The 20508-nt window shown below is 32.6% G+C and overlaps 2 protein-coding genes across 2 annotated transcripts; both read left to right on the plus strand.

Annotated features, from left to right (window-relative positions):
• The first annotated feature begins 2614 nt into the window (after positions 1-2614).
• On the plus strand, positions 2615-8916 carry LOC7465869 (signal peptide peptidase-like 2). The gene is made up of 14 exons (XM_002303559.4): positions 2615-2953; positions 3691-3849; positions 3957-4068; positions 4625-4744; positions 4955-5106; positions 5226-5408; positions 5623-5657; positions 6057-6213; positions 6522-6575; positions 7150-7242; positions 7359-7501; positions 8009-8079; positions 8245-8328; positions 8428-8916. Exons 1-14 carry the CDS (start codon positions 2807-2809, stop codon positions 8541-8543), a joined length of 1626 nt encoding a protein of 541 aa, XP_002303595.3. The 5' UTR covers positions 2615-2806; the 3' UTR covers positions 8544-8916.
• An 8860-nt stretch (positions 8917-17776) lies between these two features.
• LOC7465870 (aquaporin PIP1-1) lies at positions 17777-20508 on the plus strand. Its single transcript, XM_002303560.4, has 4 exons — positions 17777-18272; positions 18500-18798; positions 20006-20146; positions 20254-20508. Exons 1-4 carry the CDS (start codon positions 17942-17944, stop codon positions 20347-20349), a joined length of 867 nt encoding a protein of 288 aa, XP_002303596.1. The 5' UTR covers positions 17777-17941; the 3' UTR covers positions 20350-20508.

A 20508-nucleotide genomic window follows, 5' to 3' on the forward strand; every position in this document is an offset into this window, starting at 1 on the left:
AATATAAAATCATTTATGAGACCTCACTCGACATCTTAAATTTTTGGATTAAACTAGTTCTTTAGCATAACAGATTGAGCTTAAATAATGTTTTTGTGCTAATACAGGCTTTTATCTATGTTTATACACGTACACAAACTTAGAGGGTTAAGTCAATGAGTAGATAATGAATGCCTAAAAAATTTAGGTCATAGGGGATAAAAAAAAGCAATTGATGATTTGAAGATGGAAAAGAAAGTTGTTGATGGTTCAACATCAAAAGCAATGCAATTTTTAGTTGAAATTGGATAAAGTTTGTATCCAAACTTTGTTAAATTAGTTGAGAATATGATTCTAAAATGCTAGATTTTTATTACTAGTTTATAAATACTAAATGAAAATCTTTTGGTTAGAAGTGGAAAAGGACTCAAAACTGAATTTTCTTAAATTAAAATGGTTTATAGCCATAATTAGGCATCTATTATAATTCAAGAAAGCTTTGAGTTGGTTTCTTCTATAATAGAGACTTGATTATGATGATCCAAATTAGCTATTTTATTTATCAAATTTTATTTTTAAAAAGACTGAATTCTTATTTGAAAATACTAATTCTAGATGGCTAATCAAAAGATAGGAATCCTAGAATTATTAATTAAACTTTTGGTTGATGACCTAGTATTAAATGCATTGGTTACAATTATGACTCTTTTAGCTTTGTTAACTTTGACAATATATAATGAATGCATTTGTTTTGTAAAAGGTGTTTGACAATATGGTAGCGATTGTTTTTCAAAGTATTTTTCGTTTAAAAATGTAAAAAATTATATTTTTTAAAAATTATTTTTGACATCAACACATCAAAATAATCTGAAAACACAAAAAAAAAATTGAAGTAAAGAAAAACAATTTAAATTTTTTCAAAAACGCTTTTGAAACACAAAAACAAACAGGGTCTAAAAATTTTAAGATACTTAATGAAAATGTGATTTAAATCCTTTGACTTATATAATTATTTCAATAAGCAAGTTTTTATATTCTTTATAATTAAGAATATTCAAGTTTCCATTGGCACGCATAAGAGATCGATAACTTGATAACTTTGATGTCTTCGATTATTTATCATATATAATTTGATCTAATCAGTAGTTGTGTGAATTTATTATCTTGTATATTGGACTAAAAAAACAAGCTTGAAGTGTTTTAATGATCAGTTAGTGTGGAAAAAGGTTTATTTATCTAAATTTAATTGATATTAAACAAAGTTGTAGCCATATTTAGCATCAATGTTGTTTTAACTTTTAATATATTAAAGTTCCATGCTTACTGTCATTAATTGTGATTTGATGATGCAATTATCAAGCTTTCACTATAAAACATGTTGAAAACTAATATAATATCTACCCTTTTTCTTTCTTTACTATGCCAATTTTTTTTTTTTATTAAAGTGGGTAACTGGATCAGCTTGCGCCCACCTCAACTAATCTCATGGACCCTGAAATTAACGATCATGTAAACCTTCATTGGCCATTATAGTAGCAACCACATGACTCGAACTTAAAACTATAGGGGAAAAAAACCCCTTGGTCCCAAGCTTTTATTATTGGACCTTTGCCAATTATTTATTTTTATAAGTGGGTGGATCTAGATTTATATTAATTTATGACTATGATAAATCCGTCTTACTTATTATTCTTGATAAATTTATGTGGATATGTAATATGTTGAAGTTCATGTTTAAATTTATTAAACTTCTCATACAAGCTCAAGTTTTTCGGCTTATATCTTACCCAATTCCATTCATACCATTTTTGTTCTTCAAAAGGATACTTCAAGTGTTTACTTTGCACATATATAGTGATCTTAAGTAATTTAATTATAAATTATTTATATGATTTTTTTTTTAAAAAAAACATGTTATGATTCAAAATTTTAAATATTTTTTTTTATAAGACATATAGACCCCATTCAAATTGAACGGATGCCATTTAGCATATAATAAATTAAAATATCAGCAACTTAAAAACTAATTATTTTTCTCTCACCTAATTTATGTCATTGAATTCAAAATTAACTATAAGATTAGAAAAATATCAATAATATCCCTTTAAAGCATATAATGATCCTAATATTTTTTTTATCACATGCTTTTGAAGTTTTTCTATATAATAATAAAACAAATTTTCAGTTAGATGGTTTTAATATATTCATGAAATTCTCTTATTTTTATTTTTTAAAAAGATTTAAATCAAAAATGAAAAAGAAAGAAGAAAAACACATTTATTACTTAAATATGTGAAAGGCATTTTAAATTTGAATCACTAAATATATAAATAATTTTCAATCGGTTAATCATTATTTATTTTAATCATTTTTTAATGATTAAGGAATATGTAATAATAGTTTTTTTAAAGTATTTTTTATTAAAAATATATCATAATAATATTTTTAAAAATAATATTTTTAATATCAACATATTAAAAATATAAAAATAAATTTTAAATAAAAATAAATAATTTTTTTATAAAATACTATTCAAACCGCGTTAGCAACTAGCTCATGACGTTAATCATTATTGTGTTTTTTTTTTTTTTCTTAAATAATGACTGTTGAATGTTGATCATAATTTTGTCAATGTCCAGTGACAATACCTCACCGGTCACCGCTACTCTTATTTTATTAAAAAAAATTCTTACGTAAACAGAACAGAACAAAACAAGACAAAAGCTTCTGTTTCTCGCCCCCTCCCTCACTCTCTTGCTCCAAAGTTTTATTGATGTAGCAGAGAGAAGAGAAGACAACACCAAGAAAGGTTTCTTAAAAACAATCCATGGATTTGCAAAAACTGTGCCTTGTAATCACTGTCACAGCTGTGATTTCACTGGTGTGTTACCCATCTTCAGTTACCGCAGGAGATATAGTTCATGATGATAATTTAGCCCCAAAAAAGCCAGGCTGCGAAAATGACTTCGTTTTGGTAACTTCTAAGTGCTGGTTTTTTTTACATCGACCCAGTTTTTGTTTTGATGGTTTCTCAACTGGATTTTGAGTATTTTCTCTGATGGTTTCTTGGTTTTTTGTATTTTGTGTGTGTATTTTATGGTCTTGTTGTAGCTTCAAATTGTATGAATGGTTGTTTTAAGAGTTTTTCAACTTGATTGTATGTTTTAATGCCCCTTTTTTCTTGTATCTGTTTTACAATTTTGTGCGATTTGGAGCTAGTAATGTGATCCATCAAAAGTTGGAGTTTCTAAATCTGTGATCTTGTTTAGGTTTTGGTTCTGTGTATTTGGATTTGGTGCTGATTTGCCTTGTTGGGTTGAATTAGGTTTCCATGTTTTAGAAACTTTAAAGGTTATAGGAGGTAGTTTTGAAGATGGTTTCTTTACTTCTTATGACCATAATTTAGTGCGGGTCCATTTCTATCCTTTTGGTTCTCTTTTGGGTTTCTTAGGTTAATATCAAATATGCATAACTGCATAAATTATGCGCTTTGATTGGGAAAGACATTTAATGTTGTCAGTGCCACGCTTGCTTTGATTTAGTGCATACCTTTGAAGCCTACCACTTATTATCTGGTTTTATAGGAAAGTTACATTCACCAGATTTTATGGGCCTGTCTACTTTCTTGCTTGGAAATTGTACTTTAGTCTGCTCTGGACTCAGATTGTGTTCATAATATTTACCTGCTAACTTTGTGGATGGTTTTTGTAGGTAAAAGTTCAAACTTGGGTCGATGGAGTTGAGGATGCTGAATTTGTTGGTGTGGGTGCTAGATTTGGCACTACCATTGTGTCAAAAGAGAAAAATGCAAACCAAATTCGCCTTACACTTTCAGACCCTCTAGATTGTTGTAGTGCACCTAAGCATAAGGTTTTTCCTTCAGGACACTATTTATGCTCTAGATATTTGCACATAGCTGTGTACTTCAGTTATATGTTGTGGACATTTACTGAAGTTGACGTTCTTCAATTTGTTAGCTTGATGGAGATGTCATCATGGTTCACCGAGGTCATTGCAAGTTCACTACCAAAGCAAATAATGCTGAGGCTGCTGGTGCTTCAGCCTTGCTCATTATAAATAACCAAAAAGGTAACCAGCATATCTGCTGCTACATTTGATGCGTTTAGTAATCAGTAGAGATCTCAATGTGAGATCTTAGTAAGCAACGATAATGGTCTTGCTGTGCTACCTCGCATTAAACTCGTCAACTCAATTAAAATTAAACCTAACTAATTCTTGATGCTAACTGGCTTGGGCTGGGCATATGAATCTTTTTCCATTATTCTGCCCATTCCCTTCTCCATCTGCACCTTTTCATTTTAGCCACACCTGTTTTACAAATATTTTATTTTGTTAATGCCCAATGTCCTATAAATCTGCCATTTTTAAGAGGTATGTTAGGATTGCATGTAGAAATTCTTGAACTCCTTCCTTGAACTCACCATTGAAATTCTTCCTTGAAATCTTTCTTTAACCACATCATTCTTTTAATCTTTGTGGACATGGATGAATAACAGATCTTGAATTTATCTTCATCTTGCTTACACAAATGCTAACTTGGGCGAACAACCTATATAATGTACTTTACTCTCAATTTCTACCACTATGTCTTATCTTGCATGGAACTTGTTTCCCTTTTCTGCAGAACTTTACAAGATGGTCTGTGAGCCAGATGAAACTGATCTGGATATACACATACCTGCTGTTATGCTTCCACAAGATGCAGGTTCAAGCTTGGAAAAAATGCTGCTAACTAATTCATCTGGTAAGCTCTTCCATATTCCACATGTTGTGAGATAACATGCAAATCTATTTGATAACTTGACCTTGCCTGCATTTGGATTTTACATTTTTCTGAAGATGATTGTCCATTTGTTTAGGCGATGACAACTTGCTGCTTTGATGTACTGCATACATTTATCGGGTAGTTTCCTTCTTGTGGGAGAGTTGTTTAAAAATATTTCCCTGTTTGCAGTGTCTGTGCAGCTTTACTCTCCAAGGCGACCATTAGTTGATATTGCTGAAGTCTTTTTGTGGTTGATGGCAGTCGGTACCATCTTGTGCGCCTCTTATTGGTCTGCATGGAGTGCCAGAGAAGCAGCTATTGAACAAGACAAGCTATTGAAGGTGATCTTTTGACAATATTTGCAAAATAGCATCAACTTAGTGCTTTCTTTCCGGAAGTGGTATTCTTATCATTACAACTTTTATATACACTCTGATTCATGACCGTCATCTTCATGTAGGATGCTGTGGATGAAATTCCAAATGAAAAGGCTGTGGGTTTTAGTACTGTTGTAGACATTAATACAACGTCAGCTGTTCTGTTTGTTGTCATTGCTTCATGCTTCTTGGTCATACTTTACAAACTCATGTCATATTGGTTCATAGAGCTTTTGGTGGTCCTCTTCTGCATAGGTGGTGTGGAGGTATGACTTTTCCTGTTTCACAATGAAATCATGATGGAATGTGGTGCCGGAAGCAAATACTTAAGCATTTATGCACATGTTACAAGTAGTGATTGTTATGCAAACTGCGATCAAACTATTTGACACATGAACATCCTGATTGTTATGTTTTCCATCATTTCCCCTTTCTGTTTGCTTGGATCAATTTTAACTATGTAGTTTTATGCATCTGCAGGGATTGCAAACTTGCCTGGTCGCTTTGTTGTCAAGGTATATTAATCAATCTCTTATTGATATGTGACTTAACTTTACTGAGATTTTTGCTTTTAACTCCTTGCTAGCCACATTCCATGTTTGAGCTGTTCATAATGATTCTTTTATCTTTGATTTGGGGAACTTTGGTTAAAGTTCCCATTCGTCAGTAAGTTGCCATGAAAGTAGTATGTTAGTGAAAATTGCACGCTCCTCCTAAGGAAAGTTCATTAACTCATCTTGTGATTCCAATTCAGTGCAACAAGTGTTAATGTATCAAATGCAGCTATTATGTATTTGAAGGTTCTGCCTGGGAGTTTTTATGAAGCTGGTTACCCATGGATGCTTGTTGTTGGATCACTTGAGTATTTTCTGCCAGTTCAGTGGTCAAGAACTAAAGTTACAATAATTGTACAGGTGGTTCAAGCATGCTGGAGAATCATACATTAAGGTGCCATTCTTTGGACCTCTCTCATACCTAACTTTGGCTGTTGCTCCATTCTGCATAGCATTTGCAGTTGTTTGGGCTGTGTATCGCACTGTTTCCTTTGCCTGGATAGGTCAAGATATACTCGTAAGGATACCTTCTCTTCTTTTTTTCCTTATTGGTTGATGTTTCTGCAACTTTTAATTTCCATTTATCAAGATGATAGAACATCATCTCTCTGATTTCTGTTTTGGTTGTTCCATCTGCTATATTTTTCATTCCAACACTAATGATTATTGACTCCAAAATGAAATGAATATTACGAAGCATACATTATAGCCTTTTGCCATCTCTCTTATATATATATATATATATCTTTTTTTGGGAAGTTGTTAGACAAGACTGATGGGGCAATTTAGCTAATAATCCTTCTCATTTATTTGTTCTTAAATCAGGGAATTGCACTGATAATCACCGTTCTGCAAATTGTCCATGTGCCTAATCTCAAGGTAATGTTCTTAAATAGACGGGCAAATATGTAGAAGTTATTGCAATGGTTATGGCCCCACCAAGGTGGATGTGAGGAAGAATTGTTCCTTGTGATTGCAAGTTCAAAATTTTTGCCATCGCACCAAGTAACGGGCCTGCATAGACTGCTCCTTAGATTCTTTCTTTAATCCGACTCATCAGTTTTTTCCTTTCTTAATTGCTCTTGGACCTAGTATGTGTCCAGTGGATTTCCTTTCTAAATAGGCAATCATTGGCTGTTTTTTAAGTCAAAGAGCTCTAGCAATGACCCTTTTTTTCTTTGTTCCAGTGTTGCTCTGCACATGCTCACATGATTTCTTCTGTCAAGTCACAAAATTTATTTTGGTTGCATTTGTGATAGTATCATTCAAATTTCCTTTAATTCCATACAAAGATGCAATCCTTTTATTTGATCAACTGTGCTCGTGGTCTAGTTTTACCAGGTTTAGTATCACTTGGCATCAATTTAGATAGAGCAGATTTGAGGACTATGGATATTTCTGGTAACTCAGTGGTTTTTCTTCTGAAATGAATTACATATGTTTTGTAAATCAGGTGGGTACAGTTCTTCTCAGTTGTGCGTTCTTGTATGACATCTTTTGGGTGTTTGTTTCTAAGAAGGTGTTCCATGAAAGCGTCATGATTGTGGTAAGTAATCCTGCTAATTTTACCATTTATCATGCATAACTTTTGGTTTTGACTTTTGAATATCAATGCATTCGCTTTCTGAAGCATAACTCGGTTGATTGTATGTTTTTCCTTAGGTGGCTCGTGGTGATAGAAGTGGAGAGGATGGAATACCGATGCTGTTAAAGATCCCACGCTTGTTTGATCCTTGGGGTGGTTACAGCATCATAGGATTTGGTGACATCCTTTTACCTGGATTGCTGATAGCATTTTCCCTCAGGTTTACACTTCACTCAGTGATCCTCTGGCATGTATTTGCAGGAAGTATATTCTTAACCTGCTTCTATTCTTGTAAACTCAATATTTGCTAGCATTCTCTGGTGTTCCTTCCTCATTTTTTCCCCCAGGTTAAGTTAATTTTTTATATTTATGTGATTATGAAATTCTTTTTCCAATTTGGATCACAGAATTGGCGACTGTACTTTCTTCTTGCAATATTTTTCTCCTTCCATTCTATTTCAAAGCTATGATGCTCACTTTAGCTCTAGCTCTCTAAGTTGTTATAAGAACATTTGCAACAGTAGTTCTAGCTCTCTAAGTTATAAGAATCTGTCATGTAAGGAAATAAAGTAAAGAAAATTGTACTCTTGGCATTTTTAGAGGAGTGGAAAAACAATGACGCATGCCGCTCCACCTTTGGTCTTGAGCTTGTTTTTCAGTCAGCAAGTTCTGATCACGTGGACTTCAACAAGATTTCTATGCTAAAAAAAATTGATCGCTCTTGCAGGTATGATTGGTTAGCAACTAAGAGTCTTCGAGCTGGGTACTTCCCATGGGCAATGCTTGCTTATGGACTAGGTATGGAATAATAAAAGCCATTCCCTTTCTCTGTTGGAACACTGTACTGTGTTTCCAAAATGAAAAGATAAAGAGGACTGTTGTGCTGTTCTTGTGCTTCGGGATTTTTAAATTGCAATAATAATATTTTTACCGATTCCCCCTTTTAATCATTAAACGTGGCAGGTCTTCTCGTTACTTATGTGGCACTGAACTTGATGGATGGCCATGGGCAACCAGCACTGCTCTATATTGTCCCATTCACCCTTGGTAATTCTTTTTCACACAAGAAGAAAGGAAAACAACCTGAAAATGCAAGTTGGTTTAACATTTACTTCACCTTATGAAAAAATTCACACATTGATGCAGGAACTTTTCTGGCACTGGGGAAGAAAAGAGGGGATCTCAGAGTCTTATGGACCCAAGGAGAACCAGAAACACCATGTTCCCATGTCCGTCTCCAACATAGTGAAGAATTGGACTAGGAAAAATAAGACTCCTTGTGTAATTATATTTGTAGTATTTTGTAGTTTATTGCTCATCCACGGGGAAGCTGGTGGTGAGAAAGCAGCCAGACAAGAATAACATAAATTGGAAATATTGTATCAAATCTTCAGGCCCTTCAGATCAACCTTGGGCTGACTATAAGTTAACATAACGAGAGTGCATTATTGTTCCAAGAAAACTCTCTTCTGTTTTCTGGCAAGTACCACAGAGACATCAGGGCGCTGCACGCTCATGGGAAAAGGTGAGGGCTAGGTGAAACTTCATGGGAAAGCTTGTTGGTTTAAACATTGTTTCTCCTGGATGCTATTTATTGGTTGAAATTTACTGCTTTGAGAGGAATGGTTTGAACAAGGACCTTGAGATGATGTTGTCTGGCCACTGGGAGACCAGGCTCCCTCTATGCGACGGCCGGATGCCATGGAATCACACGGACAAAACCGTTTCACTTGTGCATGGCAACGATCCAAATCATTTCTAGTGTTTTAAAATTCTCCAGGGTATTTGTGATAGTTTCTGTAGGAAGAATTAGATGGTTAACACCTTGAGATTTTCATTTTAGATTTGACCTTTGATGGGCAGGAGTTTTAAGAGACGGGAAGGGAAAAGCCTGTGAGACCTCCTATTAAATAAATAAATAAAAAAAGACAGAAAATGTCTAATATAAGGTGTTATTGTGCTAAGAAGTCTTTAATTGCAGGTGAATATTGGAAGATTTTTGTGCGTGTGGGCAGCTTCACAATAAGCCTTCGATTAAAAAAGAAGAAGAAAAAAGACAATTGAACCTTGTAAATTCAATTTTATAAGAAACAGTTTGATATATATATATATATATATATATATATATATATATATATATATATATGATGGTGTTATTACAATAAATTTTATAAGTTAAAAGGTAGTAGGCGATTCGTATTGCAAGTTAAGGCATCGGTATTTTGTCTTTATTGAAGGCAAAAATCTAATATAAAGACAGTTTATGACTTGTCCTTTCCATAATATAACAGTTCAATTGTTTATGTTTTAGCTTTACTTCATCTTTGCACAAGTAAAAAGGCACAAAAATCCAACTTTGATAATATTTAAGGTTAAATCTTTATTTTTTTTATTTTAAATTTTGATTTTTAGTTTTTTTTATCAAATTTTAATTTATCTTTAATTTTATTTTGGAACTATAATCTTGGTATTTTTATTTTTTTCAAATTTGATCTTCATCTTTATTTTTTTTTGGATTCTTTTGTTAATTGGATTTTTTTTTAAAAAAAATTTACTCTTGAATTCTAATATTTAAAGTTAGGCCCTAAATGTTTTAATTTTAAATTTTGATTCTTAACCCTTTTATTAAATTTTAATTTTATTTTTAATTTCATCATTGTATCTGTAATCTTGATTTTTTATTTTTTTTATTTGGTTTTTATTTTTTTATTTTGGATTGTTTTGTTAAATTGATTTTTTTTTTACTTTGCCATTTAATTCAAAATTTTAGGCTTTCCTCTCAATTTTCAAGAGTCGGACAAGTACCAAGTCACGTGTCATACGAGTTGACACGAGTTAACTTCAAGTCAAATGATTTTTTTTATTTTAAAAGAAAAAAAGTAAAAGTAACATCTTTTTTTTCAAAAAAAAAAAATAATCAATGAGTTTTAACTAAGTTTGTTACAGGTCAACTCGTGTTTTTTATCGTTTTCACATCAAGTCAATTCTTTCTAGATTTATTTTGAAACCCGACTCGCTCTAAATCTCAGGTCATAGGTTAACTCATTATTTTATTTTTTTTGTTGAGTTATCTTATTCATATATTAATCTTACTCACGAATTTAATCACCTCACTTGAATTTACTAGTTTTTTTTATTTATTTAGACTCTTTTTTATTTACTGATTTCATTTTTATATGTTTAGATTTTTAAAGATTGAAAATCGTAAATTTTTTTTATAATGTCAAGTAGTAAATATTTTTCCTTTCTTAAAATACATTGCCAATACTTGAGCATCTCATTTTGACATTAAAGAAAATTCAGCCCACCCAGAAGCGACACCTATAAAGTAGAAATAATATATCAACACATCGATATCATTCTTTTAAGCATATCAGTATGCCATTGTACAATAGGAGTGTTAATTAAGACATCATTGAACCTTTTATACAATAGGAATATCTGTCCACTAACATATTTTTCTGAGAGAAATGAATTTATTTTTCCTTTTAAAAAGATTCTCTAGCCAATAACTTTATTTCATATATAGTGATCTTTTCAGGTGCTCTAGTTATTGACAATACATAAGATTTGATTCTTCATTTAAAAAAAAAACTTTTTTCAAAACAAATATGAGGTATTAATTAATGTTATTTTTAATATTAGATGATAATCGTGATATCTTTCATATATATATATATATATATAGTCCTTAATTGGATCATCACATGCTTTGTATTGATTTTTTCCAGGAATCAACACTTTACATTCTCTGTACAAATTATTTGAATCTTCTTGATATTGTTAGAAATACATTAAGTTGTACTTCGCCAACTTAACTTCTAGAATCTTTAAAACTGTTTGATGTTTTTTCAACAATTTCCTTGGACTTCCCGGCCCGACATTGTTAGATGGTGGTACCGATAATTTTTATTATTATTCTTAATTCTTCATAAAACTGTTAGATAGAGATCCCGACAGTTTTTCTTGGATCTATTTAAAATTATTGGTGTTATTACAGTAGATTATAATATATTTAGAGAACTAAAACATTAGCTGACGACGTAGTACAAGCTAAAGCACAAGTATCTCGCCTTTTTATAAAGGAAATCCATGCTCTCTGTGATAGGCAAAGGGCCAATATATAATCGGCACAGTAAACACTAACACTCTGTGAACTTTCTTCTCCATGACTGTTCATTATTCGACTCTACTTTATCTCTGAACAGGTGACATAGCCCAAAACTCCACCACTAGAACTCCCTCTTCGACCAGTCAAATTCCAAAAGGTTAATTATTATATGAATTAACATTATATATAAATATCTATTCACTTCAATGTCTTTTCTTACTCTATTAATTAACAATCCTAGCACACTTAGTCTTATATATATATATATATATATACAGTGCCCGCGCGATGAAGTTTTCTAAACGTATGGTTTCAAAAGTTGACGATGCATGGTTTTTTGTTGAGAAAAGTGTAAATGGTAACAATTGATGGCTCAGGATATTGGGAACAAAATGCAGTGATTAACAGAGGTGGTGATGGAGAAGCATACTCGTCCGAATCCCAACAGAAACAAGAATCGTAGAGGAGCACACAGCTATTTGACCTCTGACGAAGCAAGAGTGCGTATTAAACCAATGAAAGCTACTGCATGCATTAAAAGGAAATCGTAATATAATCGTCGAGGAGAGCACGACTATAAGCCTTTTCTAATGAGAGGTCAATGGATCTTAGCCTAGTTGTGTGAAGAAGAAAGCATTGAGAACAACAGTAAGGAAATGATGTAGTTGTTATCTCTCAAGAGGATGGAACTAAGAAGCGTTGTTTCTTGGCAGGTGGTTCTGCTGCAATGAATACTCCCGTCGAAGTCTGTTCCATGTCACTCTCCGTAGGATGATTTAAATTCTCTTCGGTTAAAAGAGTTGATGACAAGTCATTTTCTTTTTCTTTTTAAAAAAGAAAGGAGACATACATAAGCAAACCTAGTTTTCAACCATTAGGTAGGTGGAAAATTAGGGTTGAGATTTTTAGGATTTTAAAATTTATTTTTATTTATAAACACTTAATAAATATTTTTAAAGTGTTAATGAATCAATTTGTCAACACAAAACACTATGAAAATAGTCTAAAAATACAAAATAAAATAAATAAATCTTCTTCAATCCCAATCTTTTTTTTTTCTTCTAGTAAGTTAAAGTAAAAAATAACATATTAATGAAACTCCTCTTTTAAAATAAAACTTGTTGATATTAAGATTATTCTTTTTTATTCTCAAAACATAGCCACTTGACAACTTTATCGTTTTTCAACGAGTTTATCTTCCTTTCTCAAATTCAGTAATTAAAAAAATAAACAAAATTATGAATTTTTGAGCTAAAATAAGTCTTCACGTAAATGTCAGGTTAGCCATGTGAGTTTCTCGCGTTTTATGTTTAGATCCTTTTTCTTTGAATTTATTTCTTACAAATTTAAACCAAGCTCATTAAATTGGTTTTCTGAATGCAGCCAGAAAAAAAAGGGTTTTAAGCATAAAACAAATGGTATTATTGTTCATATAAAAACTAACAGTCCAAATGTTTTAGTATATTTAGTAAAGTGATAGTGTGGAAGAAACTTATAAGTTAATTAATGTTTTAAATAAACATAATTAGTAAGTTAAGTTAATTAATATCTTAGTTAAATTGCACTTAATTTAAAAACATTTTTAATATTAAAATGTAACAACAGTTTTTCTTTTTCCCACCAAGCTTATAGTTTGAATCTACTATAACAAAATGTTATAGTTTAATAATTACAAATAACAAAATGTAAGAGTTTCAACAATGTTACTTGTAAACCCAGAAGCTCTGTGGATCCATGGACATAAAGGATCTCTATTCGTGAGAGGAGCTGTTGCAAAACTGGCGGAGCCGCGGAGGGGCTGGTTCATTGGATATATATATATGGTGGTTTCGATTATTTTTTTAATGAAAAACTTGTAATATTTAATATAAAGATTTTTTAGTTATTGATTAAAATATAACATTAACAATCTTGTAAATAATTTGATTTTTTTTTTGTTATTTTTTTTAGCTTAATGTAAAGTATTATCAACATAAATTTCATGAAGCAAGGAGAAAAAGTTGGGACGTGTAGGATATAGATTATCTTTACATGCAAAGACGTCAAACTCTCACGTTTCTCGTAACTATAGAAATTTGGACCCATTGAAATGAATTCCGGTGTTGAAACAATTTTTATAACACAAGTGCACCTAGGGTTTACCAGTGATCTAGAATTGTTGACTAGGAAATTATTGATTGTTGATTAAATAATTGGCATATATCTGTTATGATAAGAATATAATCTCCTCAAGAATCTTTAATCAAACCCATGATTCTTGCGTAGTGTTTGTTGTATACAGAAAAAAAAAAAAAACTTAATCTCATCCGTGTATCACGAATGAACCATCATCAATTCTTTATCAAATAAGAAAATTAGAAGCCAGTTCATAATATTCCCGGTGAAGATCGATGCCCTAGTCTTGTATCTATCTGTGTGTCTGCTACAGAATGTCCTTCACCCTGGAAAAAGATGCATCCAACCCATCTTTTTTCCTCTCACTGGAGCTAGAGTTCTCTTCCCTCCCAACGAACCTAATTACAATAAACACATGATCTGTTGTAATCTAATCACTTGCAGTCAAAGCATGTTCTGGCTAAAGGCAAGGTGAGCTGTGGCAAGATCTTGAAGCATGTAGTTGAGCGCTTTTGGTTCTCAGGAAGGGACCACATGGTGCACCCCTTATGGATTGGTGGGTCAGTCTAGCTAGCTGTAGGTGACACAGCGGAGAATTATAGGAACAGACCAGGCTGACATCAGGCTATGACACGTGTCTGGGGGATAGAGGCTTGGACGGTTGGAGATGACGTGTTTTTTGTTTGGAGTGCACTTCCAGGTTTTAGGGTTTCTGTAGGTGTCTTTTTATCTTCTTTTTTTTCTCTCAGTTGGTGCTCATTTTCAATGTCACAAATGGTTGGAAATGGGGCCGGAGGCTGCATGTGAGGGCAGGGACGGTACCAGAAGGGTATCCCATGAGTATGAGTTGTCCAGCATGATATCATCCATGCACCTTTTCTGTAAAAAAAAAAAAAAAAAAAAAGCATATTACAAAGAAAAGAAAGGAGGGGATAGACATAGAACAGGAGAGAGAGAGGGAGAGAGAGAAGAAAGCATGTGGTCCCAATCTCTACTGTTTGATTGTCATGCAAATGATTATTAAATCCATGTAAACCTCCCAAAGATAGTGTTTATTATAGTATTATTGAAAAAAAATAAATTTATATCTTTTAAATTGTTTTGATATGGGAATATTAAAAATAAAAAACATATTATTTTAATATATTTATAATTAAAACTGCTTAAGCGAGGAGATGTTTGTCGTAGACCGGAAAAAAAAAAAAAACTTTAATAAGCGCCGCTGGTTTCTGGTAATAAAACTTGGTGGGGAGTGATGAAATTCGAATAGCTTGAATGATGGGTTATTATTATTATTTGTTTTTTTAATAAATAGATGCAATCCATGATGATCCAGGCAGGACAAGAGAAGTTAATAACTATCTTCCTTTTCAGACAATCAAAGTTCACTATGGAGTAAGTGGGGTCCCTTGCCCACCTACTACTTCTTTGATTATTTTTGGACCCCACCACCGTTCATGTCAGTCCGTTGTTATGCAAGAAGGACGCAACTGTAATTTTAAGATTGTAACTGAGGCTGAATTTCTTTTTCAAAATTTGATTTAAAAAAAAAACAACTTATCTCTTAGTGTTTTTAAATATCTTTGATATATTAATATAAAAAAATTAAAATTAAAAAAATATTATTTTAATATATTTCTAAAAAAAACACTATAAAAAACAATATTTACTGCTCTTTCACTCTTTCAATAGCCGTTTGCCCAACTAGCCGTTAACTCCACCTCGTTCTCCTTTCAAAAAGGCTGCCCCTCTCCTAACGGTCACAAAACGGTCAGCTTCTCACAGCCACTCGATTTTTCGTTTTTTGTTTTCAACTTTCTTCACTTTTTGTTTGGTTGTGATTTTGCTTTCCTTGGAAGGAAAATCCAGTTGCTTCTTGCTTTAGCTGAAATGACAATATTACCCTTCTCAGCTTCGAGGGGGTGGCATCGGGAATGCTTGATTCTGCATAACGAATATTCCGGGAAAAACAAGGAGATCACGACCATCCAAAGCAAGGAAAAGGGGTGTCAAATCAAGAAAGTGATCTGACTTCTTCATTGTCCATCTTGCTCGAGCTAGCCACCTGCTTGTAACGAACCAATGGAATTTATAGCTTTTTAACTTTATAACAAAAGGAAATAGACAGATCAATACAAATTTTTATGACAATGAAATACCTTTTTTATTATTATTTTTTAAATCTTTCTTCAATGGAGTTGAATTTTAAACATGTTATTCGTATTCGGATAGACGTGTCTATGTACTTTTTTTTTTTCACAATCTTTTTATATTAATTTTTGAGATTGTGATATTGATTGCAGTTTAAAGTATTTTTTATTTAGAAATACATCAAAATAATGTTTTTTTTTATAAAAAAATTATTTTTGTGATCAATACATCAAAACGATCTGAAAATATAAAAAAAAATAATTTTTAGGATAAAAAAAATTAAAACATGAGAAAACACGGTTTTAACTGCATTTCCAAATAGTTTCCTAATAGCTTTTAATAAAATTATTTCGATTCTTTATGATTTTTTATTATTATTATGTAATAAAGTAGGTTTATATTTAGCCAAATAAAAAATTAAAATGTGCTCAGATTGTAAATACCAATACTTATAATATAAAAGAGAAATAAATATAAAAAAGTCACATTTGAATCCACCTAAAAAGATAAAAATTCTCTCTTTTAAAATTTTTTTCTTTTGATTTTTGAATATTTGTTATTAGGATTAATACCAACATTTTATAAGTAATAAACCTTTTTCTTTATTAGGACGCGAATAATTAGCACATCCTATAAAAGGATGGTGGTTACTTTGGTCTTTACACGTGCTGGTGGTGAAGCTCACTGAGCTTGACCACATGTGGTATTTTCTTCTAGCTAGCCCTTACCATACACATTCTCTTGTTCTGATTAGGTGAAGGCGCAGCTAATTATTTTTAATTCAGGGACCAAAAAAGAAATATAAAGAAAAAGATGATCCCCCCCCCCCCCCCCCGATGGTGAGAGGATAAGAACAGAGGGTACGAACCGCCAACCAAAACCTGTCAACATCTCTCACTGATCTTTCCAGAACAAACCCCCTTACCCCTCCCTCACTCGTTTGCTTGTGTAATGTTTGTCGTTCGGTATATTAAAATAATATACTTTTTTATTTTTCAAAACTTATTTTTAATATAAATACATTAAAACAACTTAAAAATACTAATAAAAAAATTAACTTAAAAAAAAAACATGATACTGTCACATAAGAAAAATACCGCCCTAACCCTTATATCCTATCCCTTTCTAATCACGTTATCAAGCTAATATTATATTCCTAAACTTATCACACTTCACTTAGAATATTTCTCCTATTCCATTCAAAACTGAATAATAATAATAAAATAGAGGAATAACAACGAAGTGTATGATTATTATGATGGGATTAATTCTCAACCAGCATCGTTATAATTGTATTTATCATTCTGATTATTCTATATTAAAATTAGAAAAAACAATTCGATTTATTCGTTATCTTGAGATTCATGACAATGAACAGATTATCTCTCCACTTACTATATTAAAATATGAAGTATTTAATTTTAAGGGATATAATTTAATTAATCAGGTTCTGAATTTGATCTTTAAAAATCATCAATTCAAGTATCATAAATTTCAGGGTCATTAAAGATTTACATATTCATTAACTTCAAGATCTTAATAAATTAATTGATGTACGTATAAATTAACTCGAATATTCACAATTAAAAAATAAATAAAAAGTATTTAAGTGCTAAACACTCTTTTCTTCCTCAAGTATACAAGTACGCATTAACTTTATTAGTGAAATATTTTAAATCTTATTAAATCCTTTTAAACAAGTCTGAGATATATAATGTTTTCCTAAATATTTCTGATATTTTTCATCTTTTTTAAATAGGAAGAGATTAAAAAAAACTTAGCAACAACTTTGATTATTAATTTGGGGGATACGGTGTAAGTTATTTAGCATATGCTTGAGAATACAGTAAAGATTTTTAAATTTTTTTTTTTTACTTAAAAATATATTAAAATAATATATTTTTTATTTTTTAAAATTTATTTTTAATATTAATAACAATATTAAAAAAAAATTTAAAAATATATAAAAAATTAACTTAAAACTAAAAGCTGTAGTTTATTTATTATTATTGTACCTGTAAATAAATAAATAAAAATGCCGGTCCGTGACGTGGCTTAATTTAATGATTATGATAGTCAAGCAGCAAAAAAATAAAATAAAAAGACAACACATTTTTTCTAAGTGGCCAAATAATTGAAAAACTTTTATCATCTATATATAAAACCACCTTATCTCTGTTCCTCTCATTAAACTTTTGCTTTGTTTGCCTGAGTGTACTCTCCTACTTTCAGAGAGAGCACAGAGAGAAAAACAAACCAACAACCCATCTTACAAGAAAGAAAATGGAGGGCAAAGAAGAGGATGTTAAGCTCGGAGCTAACAAGTTCTCAGAAAGACAGCCTATTGGGACATCAGCTCAAACAGACAAGGATTACAAAGAGGCGCCACCGGCTCCTTTGTTTGAGCCCGGTGAACTCAAGTCATGGTCCTTTTACAGGGCTGGTATTGCTGAGTTCATAGCCACTTTCTTGTTCCTTTACATCACTGTCTTGACTGTCATGGGTGTTACTAAGCCTGGTACCAGCAAATGTTCCACTGTTGGTATTCAAGGCATTGCTTGGGCTTTTGGTGGCATGATCTTTGCCCTTGTTTACTGCACTGCTGGTATCTCAGGTAATAAATGATAAAGATGCCTCCTTCTCTCTCTCTCTCTCTTTTTGTTATACCTGCTTAGCCTTGGATAATTCTCTCTTGTTTTTTCTAAATAAGCCTTCTTACTGGGTTCTGCCTCTTAAATGTTCAGTCTCTCTTGCTAATACCGGTTTTCTCTGGTTTTCCTTCTTTTTACCTGTTAAAGTCCAGGATGGTGTATAGTACTAACTAGATCTGCATGTGCTCAGGTGGACACATCAACCCAGCTGTGACCTTTGGGCTGTTTTTGGCAAGGAAGCTCTCTTTGACAAGGGCTGTGTTTTACATCATCATGCAGTGCCTTGGTGCAATCTGTGGTGCTGGTGTAGTGAAGGGTCTCCAAGGAAGCCACAACTACGAGCTTCAGGGTGGCGGAGCTAATGTTGTGAATCATGGATACACCAAGGGTGATGGCCTTGGTGCGGAGATAGTCGGTACCTTTGTTCTTGTCTACACTGTCTTCTCTGCTACTGATGCCAAGAGAAACGCTAGAGACTCTCATGTCCCTGTAAGTACTCTTTGGTTTTGTTTTACTCCATGTGTTTTCCTTTTTAACTTTATAACAGTCCTTACCGTGTCGATTGATGCTATGTGATTGTTTTACAGACTCTACTATGTTTTTCTGTGTTTCTTGTTGCTTTTTATTGCTCGATTGTTTCATGGACGTCTCGTTGACAGGCATGGTTCTTGGTTTGCAAGAAATTGTTGGTTTTTTCTTTTACCAAGATCTTTAATATGGGTTACAATCACGTTTTCCAAGTTTGTGCCATGTTTGGTAGGTCGTTTCAAACTGTGATTGCGTTTTTAAAATATATTTGTCTTGAAATAACATTTTTTTTATAGTGCTTTTGGATATTTTGATGAGCTAATGTTAAAAATAAAAAAGAAATTCCCAGAAAAAACAACTTTTGAAAATCACCCACAGAATCAAACACGCAATTAGACAGGTATAGATGTGTGGTTTTCATCTAGGGTGTGGTTTCTGGTTTCAAGTTTCCTGAAATCTTTTTACAGAGACTGGTGGGTGTGGCTGGGTAGTTTGTCTGCTTTCTTTGCTTTGGAAGGTGGAGGGTGTGATGGTAACTTTGATAATGATGTTTCACCTTTTGGTAGGTTTCTTTTGCCAAAAAAGAGAAAATTGATGATGGTGAATATGAAATGTCTGCAACTTTAGCATGCGCTCTAGTAATTAGCACTCTTGGAGTGCTTAGTCCTGTGTGCTATGCAACCTGCCAGAGTACATCTTCTTTAAAAAAGTTGTAGCCCCCTCCATTATCAAAAAATAACCACGCGGTGCCAATCCGTTCCTCTTATGCTTTTTACCATGTCCACTAGCTGCTCCACTGCTATTATTTTTATCATATGCTTTTTTTTGCAGTGTTCGAATGTTCTATGTTATGGGTACTGCATTGAGTTATATTTGGTGGCTTCATCTGTTGATAGTCACAAGGAATAGGTTAATATCAATTGATGGATATTAGTGTGGTTTGTCAGTGGTTTTTGGACCTCCACGGACACATGCTAGCCATGCGTGCCTTTTGCTTCGTTTGGCTTGCACATGATGTTAATGGTTTCCAATAACATCATGATATATATATATGTGTGTGTGTGTGTGTGTGTGTGTTCTTTCTGGTAACTGCTGCAAATTGATTTGGCTGATGAGAAATACAATCAGGGGCATGCTCTCATTTATGTAATTCATGGTTATTCTGCAGATTTTGGCTCCCCTTCCCATTGGATTTGCAGTCTTCTTGGTTCATTTGGCTACCATCCCCATAACTGGAACTGGCATTAACCCGGCAAGGAGTCTTGGAGCCGCCATCATCTTCAACAAAGACCATGCATGGGATGACCACGTAAGTTGTTTGATTGAAAGAACTTAGTTTGCTCTCACTACTACTAGCTCAATGAATGATGAGTAGTGATTTTGATTCATTGCAATGTATCTTCTTGTTTCTTACAGTGGATCTTCTGGGTTGGCCCATTCATTGGAGCTGCTCTTGCCGCTGTCTACCACCAGATAGTCATTAGAGCCATTCCTTTCAAGAGCAGAGCTTAATTTCGTTCGCCCTTTCAAGAATCACACCATCTCACAACTTCTTCTATCCTTGTTTGAACTTTGGCTTCTCTATCTATCATATGTGAATTTGGTATTGTGGTGTTAATTTATGTGTGTAAATTATCTAGCTTTTTGAATGGAGAATTCTGTTTACTTTTA

Source organism: Populus trichocarpa, chromosome 3 (assembly GCF_000002775.5).
Source record: "Populus trichocarpa isolate Nisqually-1 chromosome 3, P.trichocarpa_v4.1, whole genome shotgun sequence".
Classification (NCBI taxonomy): domain Eukaryota; kingdom Viridiplantae; phylum Streptophyta; class Magnoliopsida; order Malpighiales; family Salicaceae; genus Populus; species Populus trichocarpa.

Coding starts and splice junctions, on each gene's coding strand:
- LOC7465869 (XM_002303559.4), top strand. CDS start 2,807: ATGGATTTGCAAAAACTGTGCCTTGTAATCACTGTCACAGCTGTGATT. Junction 4,745..4,954: donor GCTGCTAACTAATTCATCTG/GTAAGCTCTTCC, acceptor CCCTGTTTGCAG/TGTCTGTGCAGCTTTACTCT. Junction 8,329..8,427: donor TATTGTCCCATTCACCCTTG/GTAATTCTTTTT, acceptor ACATTGATGCAG/GAACTTTTCTGGCACTGGGG.
- LOC7465870 (XM_002303560.4), top strand. CDS start 17,942: ATGGAGGGCAAAGAAGAGGATGTTAAGCTCGGAGCTAACAAGTTCTCA. Junction 18,799..20,005: donor CTAGAGACTCTCATGTCCCT/GTAAGTACTCTT, acceptor GTTATTCTGCAG/ATTTTGGCTCCCCTTCCCAT. Junction 20,147..20,253: donor ACCATGCATGGGATGACCAC/GTAAGTTGTTTG, acceptor TGTTTCTTACAG/TGGATCTTCTGGGTTGGCCC.